The sequence below is a fragment of the Hyperolius riggenbachi genome, chromosome 1, assembly GCF_040937935.1.
Source record: "Hyperolius riggenbachi isolate aHypRig1 chromosome 1, aHypRig1.pri, whole genome shotgun sequence".
Classification (NCBI taxonomy): domain Eukaryota; kingdom Metazoa; phylum Chordata; class Amphibia; order Anura; family Hyperoliidae; genus Hyperolius; species Hyperolius riggenbachi.
This window is the reverse complement of record NC_090646.1, coordinates 461293484-461302433: the sequence shown is the minus strand read 5'-3', so window position 1 is coordinate 461302433 and position 8950 is coordinate 461293484. Positions and strand designations below refer to the sequence as shown.

Genomic DNA, 8950 nt, shown 5'->3' with positions numbered 1-8950 from the left:
GCATTTATACATTACCTGTCCTGTGTCGCAGTGTCCTTCCGTCTTCTGATTTTGCTGCTCTTCCATAGCCGCATACACGCCAGTGTGCTATGTGTTTATGGGGCATTTATGGGGCTAACGGAAGAGCAGGGATTCAGAAGACCATGACACAGGACAGGTAATGTAGAAATGGAATACACAAATCTGATTTATTAAATTAAACACACTTAGCAGACCTTGTGTGAGACCCCCCTAAAAAATAACTTTTATTTGTTACAGTAAAATCTTTTCCATCGTTATGAATTTTATTTTAAATATTGATATTCTTGATTTAAATCACATTAACCTAGTAGGGTAGTGGAAAGAACATATTGATATATCTTAGAAAGGACCTTCTGTATTTTATAGTCAATTCTTATCAAACCCCGTACTAGGCACTAAATTGTTATATATGCTGAGTTACTTCAAATAGTACAAAACCCTCCACCTAAAACCGACATGTTTCGGCTCCTTAAAAATAGAGCCGTCGTCAGGGCTACAATGAAAAAGTGCTTAGGGTGCAAAGTGCATAATAGAAGATAAACGCAGCTATTTACAAATACATAATCAAAGAACACAATAAATGAGAGCAGTGCTCTCTAGTAAGGTAGCCTCGCTCCGATCCTCCTGTCCCTGCCGGCGGCTACTTCCGGGTTCGGCGACAGCCGCCGAAAGGCTGGGAACGCGAGTGATTCTCCGCGTTCCCAGCCGCTATATCCCCCTCTATGCTGCTATAGCGTATACGCTATAGCAGCATAGAGGGGGATATAGCGGCTGGGAACGCGGAGAATCACTCGCGTTCCCATCCTTTCGGCAGCTGTCGGGGACAGGAGGATCGGAGCAAGGCTGCGAGGGCACCATACAGCTTCAGGGGGCTGAGGGATGCCCCAGGTGAGTAAAAATCATTTTTTATTTTTGACTTAAGTATCCCTTTAACGCTGTACACTCACATGACCTTATGCAATGAATTCCTTCTCTTGTTTCTTCTAAATATAACCTGTAGTTTATATATATTTGATTATAGGATGCCTGTGACATGTTATGTTTATGTACTGACTCCTTCTGGTCAGTGAACCAGATCAGTTCCTATTGATTTGGGTGATGGTAATAAAGTCAATACACAGTGTATTCACCTATGTGGCGCTATTGCTCAAACACTATTGGAAATCGGGGGTCTGAATATTGTTTGCAGTTATTTGACTATATAAAACCGTGGAAGCGATGGCTGGTAACCTACTTACTCCTGTGTGTCTAGAGGGATGCAGGGGATGCCTGTTTATTGCAGTGATTGCCGTGAACGCGCCGGAGCAGCTGTGCTGCCAGAGCCGAGTCTGCAGAGGACAGGGACAGGGAAGCTGCGAACATGGCAACAGGCACAGGTGAGCTTCCTGCTCTCGCATAACCCATCTCTCCTGTCCATACACTGCTTGCAGTCGCAGCCCTATGGATGTAATAAATATTGCCCCCTTTGTTTCCACAGAGGCAGAGACCAGGCAGAGGCTGCTGAAGACAGTGAAGAAGGAGGTAGGTGACCTCTCTCCTCCTCTCAGCAGCATCTTCCTCTGCTGTCATCTCCAAATGCAGCTCTGCTGTGGGGTGTCCATGCTGTGCTGTGTGTAGTGTACATGGAGGTGCACTGGGCTGCTGTGTTGGCTGGGAGGGTGTGTTGTATTTACAGCTGGCAGCTTCTGGTCACTTGTGTCGCTGTAGTGCAGTGCCACACATACAGCTGTCCCCTTGGGTGCAATGGGCTCTAAGCTAGAGCAAAGCACGCCTTTTCTCAGGGAAGGGAGACCTAAACACTCCAGGCAGTCATTGCTGTGGAGCACACACACTGGCACAGTCGAACAGTCACAAATATATACCCTGTTTAGGGACAATCAGTATAGTTGTTGACATTTTTGTGTGTGTTGCTGCTATATATGTAAATATGAAAGCTTAAAATGAAACTTTTACTGTGAAACCGGACAATATAAATCCAATTGATGTAAATATTCCTTGCCACAAATGCGCCGTTCAGATGTCACAAACAACTGATCTCTGCCATTGAGTTGGATTTTATTGGATGACTGATGACTGAATGTTGCGAGCCTGTGCAAATGAATGAATGAACCTTCCCCTTAGCTCTGCATATCACCTGACATTTATCCAATGTATTTCTTGTGTCAATACCTCTGAGTACTGCTTCTGTCATGCATTATGAGAGTACATGTCTTGCTCACGTGAAGGTCAATATTGGGAAATTCCTTCCATTTTAAGAAGGAAAAATTTGTTTTTTCCATAGCTTTTCAGTAGATGAGCTCTTTGGTTTCTTTAGGCCTTCTACAAAATCTCAATGGTTCATGTTCTCCATGACTTAAAGTACACCTGCAAGAATAAAGAAAAGGTAAACATTAGCTACTTACCTCAGTAAAGGGAAGCCTCTGGATAGTTCAGAGGCTCGAATCAGGTGGTTTTGGTGCCAGGCGCCAAGCGACTGAACTGGGTGCTGCTATAGCAGTAATGCTATAGTGTGCACCCCGTGCAAGCGTAATTCAGGGTAGGTAATGCTGTAGTGCACACCCCACGCAAGCATAAATCGGGGTACGTAATGCTATAGTGCGTACCCTACACAAGCGTATTTTGGGGTACGTAATGCTATAGTGCACACCCCTTGCAAGCGTAATTTGGGGTACATAATGCTATAGTGCGCACTCCGCGCAAGCGCAATTCGGGGTATGAAATGCTATAGTGCACACCCCTTGCAAGCGTAATTCAGGGTACCCAATGCTGTAGTGCGCACCCCACACAAACGCAATTCGGGGTATGCAATGCAATAGTGTGCAACCCGCACAAGCGTAATTCGGAGTACCGGCAATTGCCAGACCCCAAATTACTTTTCCCTCCTAGCTTCTATGACTTGGAGGGGGAATAGTATTTAATGCCGCTGGGAATTTGAGCGGCATTTGGCTCACCCTGCTCCCAACTCACTGGCGGCGTGCCAATACGTACGCCAGAGGCTCCCTGTGTCCTCCATAACCCTACCACTGTTGGCCGGGACTCTCTTTCTCCTCGTAGCCACACTCTCCTCCATGTTCAAGCGTTGCCGCACTACGCATGTGCGAGCATGGTCCGCACATCCGCAGCTTTACTTACACATGTGCAGTGTGACCGCTCTCGTACACAGAGGGGAGTGTGACCGCAAGTACATATCCAACAAGCTCTTGTCAAATATGTTCAGAGCTACCCTGCATGGGAATAGTGGGGTCAAGGAGGGTATGGTAAGCTTTTTGATTGCAGACTGCAGCTGCGCAGTAGCACAAAGCTGCAGCCTTGCTCGCACATGCACAGTATTGCTGCACTCGTACACAGAGGGGAGCGTGACCACAGGAATGTATCCGTCAAGCTCCTGTCAGATATGTTTAGAGCAGGGATGTCGAACTCCAGTCCTCAAGTGCCGAGATCCTCACATATTTTTGCCACAGCTTAAATTAATTGATGACACTGCATCAGCAAAGGAGTGGTTCATGAAGTAGATCACATTTCTCCATTTATTAGTCCATCCTAAACATTAACATGGATATGGCCTTTAGCATGGGTGGTGTGGTTTAGAGAAACCCTGCACAAGAACGGTGAGATCGAGAAGGACACAGGAAGCCTCTGGAGGCTTCTTCTACTAAGGTAAGAATCTACTTTTTATTTACTTATTTTTCCCTACAGATTCAATTTATTTGAGTATTCTGTAATTCTAACAGCACCCGAGGCTCATATACTCTCCTACTGGAGGCACGATTACTGACTTGAGGAAGCGGCTCTTGCCGTGAAACGCGTTGTCTAGTGCAAAAATGAAAGTGATAAAATTTTTATACTGATCTTCACATTTCCTTTTCTCCTGATTGAGGCATCCACAAGGTAGGATCCCTTTAAAGAGTAACTGTCAGGCTGCAGAAGCTAATTTAAACCTCTATTCTCCTGTGTTAAACAGTTTAGACAGAAGCCAAAAGACATTACTAAAGATAAAAATCTCTCTTACATTTAATGTGTGCTTATCACCAAAGCTAAGCTCCTAAGGAGGACGCAAGCCGCATTCCATACTGCAAAGCATTCTGGGGCCCTCCCCTCGGCTGCTAAGGAGAAGACGGGATCAAGTTTCAGCAGCTTCTAAACTCACAGCACAGATAATCTCCGGGAAGATTACTCTGCAGGAGTCCGCTATTGTTCCTAGCCACATGGCTCATTAATATTCACTGCACACTGTGTTATTCTGTACGAGCTGTTCTGTGATCAGAAGCAGGCAGGACATGACGACACATTTGGCTTCACAAACATGGAACCTGCCATGGGCTGTCAGGAGCATCATTCTCTGCATATACTATATACAAATTCTGTGAAATCCAAACGTGGACAGTGAAATGCATATGTAATGTAAGTACAGCCAATCTTTAGCTACTGATATATGTGTTTATTTTCTCTGAGACCTTATACCTAACAGCTCCTCTTTAAGGTGCTATTTATAGAAGATTTACTCTATTTATCCATATACATTATACACTGGGCACCTCCAACTACATATAGTGATTCTGTAACACTTATACCTTGCTGGATAGCGTACTGGAAAGACTGTTGTCTTTGATATGGGATTTGTGCCCTTGACCGGGGTTCAAATTCTGGCTCAAACCAGTACATAAAACAGTAAGAAGTCTTTGGGCAAGGATCCTGGTCACCCGTGAAGTGTGCCCTAAGTGGCTGCAGCCCTGAAGCGCTTAAGGTGGCCATACACTGGCCCGATTCGCCGCCGTTTCGACAGCAGATTCGATCACTGGGATCGAACCTGCTGCCAATCGTTCGCGCTACACGCTGAATTTCGATCCTTTTCGTCCGATCGCGTCGATTGCTCCGTGCGGAAAATTAGCGTCGATCGCCCGCGTGTAGGGAGCGCGTCGCTAGCGGCGTTCGAGTGCCCGACGACCGACGCAAAAGAGCCGCATACATTACCTGCTCCGCCGGCACGTCTACGCCCGGTCACCGCTGCTCCGTGTCCGCGCTGGTCTCCGGCATGCTTCAGTTCCTCCGGCCCGGCAGGAAGTTTAAACAGTAGAGGGCGCTCTACTGTTTAAACTTCCTGCCAGGCAGGAAGAAGTAAAGCATGCCGGGGCCGGAGACCAGAGCGGAGACGGAGCAGCGGTGACCTGGGGACTGGAGTCGCGCCGGCGGAGCAGGTAATGTATGCGGGCATGCGGGCGGGGGGAGCGGTGGCAGCACCACCACCACCACCACAACAGATTGTGAACGGTTTCAGGCTGAAATCGGTTCACAATCTGTTTGCAGTAAAGGTAGCCATACGATCCCTCTCTGATCAGATTTGATCAGATAGGGATCTGTCAGTTGGTCGAATCTGATGGCAAATCGATCAGTGTATGGCTACCTTTAGAGTCCATCAGGAGAAAAGCATGATGTAAATGTTCTGTGTCTTGTCGTGCAAGCTGTGCCATAGACCTTTACTGAGGCAGCTGTGTGCAAGTTAAATTATATGGCTTTGTAGGATTGATAAGCTATAAGAATGCTGTAAACTGAGAATTCTGGACATGTACATGGCTTTTCTGGGTCATAAAGATATGATTTGCATATTCACCCACTGACTGGAAGTAATGCATTATAGAATAACTTCTTGCTCATGTCAAGCTGAATATTTGGAATTACTTTCAGTTTTAAGAAGGCAAAACTATTTAGCGTACAGTGCTTTTTTTTCTTTGTGTTTTTTTCCCCTTTATTTTTAAAGTAGGCAGCCTTCTGGTTTGTTTTGTCCCTCTTCAAAATCCTGGTTGTACTGGTTCTCCCTGACCTAATCCAATACTAAAGTGAAGAAAAATGTTAGATGCTTACCTCATGGCTGGACGGTGTAATGGTTAAAGAGACACTGAATCGAAGAAAAAAATTATGATATAATTAATTGGTTGTGTAGTACGGATAATTACTAGATCATTAGTAGCAAAGAAAATATTCTCATATATTTATTTTCAGTTATATAGTGTTTTTATAACATTGCATTATTCTCTAATATTTGCAGTTTACACATTACTCAGCATTCTAAATGATTTTACAGAGCAGTCTTGTGAACTATTGACCTGTCCTTTGCAAGAAAAAGAAAATACAGTGACTGACTGTTGAGATAACAAACTTCAGAAGACAGAGCTCTCTGCGTCGTGGAGCTCATAGATAACAACTGGAGTTTCTTAACTCTTCCTGTACTGGAAACAATATTAGACGTATGTCTCTGCTCCTAATGTTTTATTTTTTAGCTGTACTACACATACAAATCATTATATCATAATTTTTTTTTCACTTCAGTGTCTTTTTAAGGGCTCTGCCTCTGACACAGGAGACTGGGGTTGAAATTGGGGCTCTTCCTGTTCTGTAAGTCAGCACCTGTTCAGTAAGGAAAATTTGGGCAAGACTCCCTTTTACTTTCCTGGGGCTTTTTCTAGCCCCCCACAGTCTATCATGTCCCTTGCTGTAGTTGCTCTGCCCTCCAGGATGCTGCTGTCAGTTTAAAAATATTGCCCATCACAGCTGTGGTCCTGGCCTTCTGCACAGGCGCATCCGCCCATATGGCCCAGGGCGATCTGTGCATATGCAGTTTAAGTCTTCGTGAACATCGCAAGTGCAGAACAAGAGATGATGCAGTGTGAAAGGACCCTAAATATTTTTAATAACACAATATTGCACCTTTAAGCTGGAGCAGATATCAGATGCAAGTTGCTGAATCTAACCATTTATGCCATTTATGGGAATTTATGGGATCTGTGCATGCATGCCTAACACTGTTGCTCTGCCCTTCTCATGAATAAATTGATTGGGCAGTTTGGATTTTCTCTGCTAATTGCTATGGTGTTCCATGAGTCAGGTCAGTATCTCGTTGCTAATCTTTCTACAATCTTCCATAGCATGTGCTTGCCTGAGCTGAGCTCCAACTGAAACACAGGGAATCACCAGCTGTCATGCCTGAGGGTGGGGAAATTACACCTGCATATGCCAAAAGCAGCTGGAGGCAGTCCATATTAAATATATATGTTCATTTGTTCTCATTTAGTGTTGAGATCAGGCATTCTCAGCCAGGGTTCCATGAGAACACTTCAGAGGTTCTGTGTCATTTAGACACTGCCATGGCCAAAATATTCCCACTTCCAGTGATGTGTATTTATCTATGCCATGCGACCATCATCCAAGGCTTGGCATGCAGGTATGGGACTTGAAGTAGGCAGTCGTGCAGCAGGCTGAAGAGGAAATGTGGATCAGGAAGGGAAGAGTAAAGAAGACTAGGCAGATGGAGAAAAAAGAGGCAATTGATGTTCCTAGTGAGTATTTTTTTTTAATTCTCACTAAGCACTGATGATTAGGTGGCAGCAGTTTTGCACTATGGCGGCAGGTAGCCACATGCTCCTTGAGGATATTAGCCCCACTGAGCAGCAGTGATGAGACACTGCATGAAGAAAATTAGGCCCAATAATCAATAGTGACAGGAACATGTGCTGCATAAGGGTCACTTTTCCATCTCACTTAGCACCAATAACTGGGGGGCAGTGGCTGCATGGGTATCAGTATTAAGTCTCACTGAGCACCGGTGATGAAGAGGAAGTGTTTGCAAACTTATCAAAATGAGGGTTTGCATTTGTTCTGTGGGGGTAATGGTGCTACAAATTTTATGTAAGTGTTCACCATTGCTGCATTTTTATGATTGTTGCATGTCCTATGTAGGTTGACGATTACTTAATTTCTTATGTGAGGATTGATTGTTGCATTTCTTATGTAAGGTCATGTTGGATGCATTTTTTTGTGGGGTGGTGATTGCTGAATTTCTTATGTGTGGTGATGAGTCCTGCATTTCCTATGTGGAGTAATGATGACTGCATTTCTTATGTGGGCTAATGATGGCTGCATTTCTTATGTGGCGTTATGATGGCTGCATTTCTTATGTTGGTTGGTAATTGCTGCATTTCTTAAGTGAGGTAGTGATAGCTGCATCTGTTGTTTGGGGTTGATAACTGCTATAGTTTATATTTGGGTGTTATTATTGCAGTGTTTGTAATTTGTAGGCTAACTATGGTTTCTCCATTTGTAATTTTGGTGGTTCATGATTACTGAATGGTAGGCTAATATACATATGTGTAATATACATTGTAGGTGTCATTTTTATGCAAGGGGTTTCCGGGGATCCAAACATTTTCAGTGGGGGTCCCTCCAGGCAAAAAAAAGGTTAAGAAAGGTTGGTGTAAATGTGCCCATGGGACACTTATTTTGTGTTTTATTATCTATTATTATTGTTTGCCATCAGTATTTACAAGATATATTTAAAATAACTAAGGTTCAATAGCCTTTTGGCCTTAGAAGAGCCCTGGCCAGGTCCACCAAGGTTAACCAGCCATCCTCCTTGCCTCCTCCAGTCTTTCACATCATCAGTCCACCTCTTGTGTGTAAGAAGTCTCCTTCCTTCACTCCTTCCTTCACGTTTTTGATAGAAGATGTTTGTAACTGCTCTGTGCTATGCCATATGTTCCAGGTGGGACATCCAATGCCATTTTGCACTCCTCAGTTTACTGATAGTGGGGTTGGGGTGTTTTTTAGCTGTCTCCATGTAGGTAATACAGTTCAGCATTAGTTCATATTCTCATATATAATTGTCATGCAGAAATCTGTAGTCCGTGTTTTCTCAGCACTTTGCGTTCTTTGTGAGATCCCAGGTTTCACTGCTGCCGTTGACAACTGGGTGAATAATGGTTTTGTGTATAACCTACCTGACAGGAAAATTGTTCTCTCCGTGTAGTAATGTGACGTATCATTACCATACATTTCATTTTTCCCATGTTAATTCATAATCCTGCTTTACTGTGAAGCAGTGCTCCAGAGTGCCTGCTGAAAAGGTCTGTATTATGAATGTAAGCCAGGTATTGTCATG

At 44.2% G+C, this 8950-nt stretch overlaps 1 protein-coding gene across 3 annotated transcripts in view; it reads left to right on the top strand.

Annotated features, from left to right (window-relative positions):
• The first annotated feature begins 1320 nt into the window (after positions 1-1320).
• The window catches only part of SGSM1 (small G protein signaling modulator 1), a 556432-nt gene continuing 548802 nt past the window's right edge, over positions 1321-8950 (top strand). For 2 of the 3 annotated variants that reach the window (XM_068239081.1, XM_068239072.1), the window contains exons 1-2: positions 1367-1397; positions 1499-1542. In XM_068239081.1, the coding sequence (XP_068095182.1) occupies positions 1382-1397; positions 1499-1542 (60 nt within the window). In that variant the 5' untranslated portion in view covers positions 1367-1381. Of the gene's footprint in view, positions 1398-1498; positions 1543-8950 lie in introns of all 3 variants that reach the window. The other variant, XM_068239098.1, reaches the window with a different exon arrangement.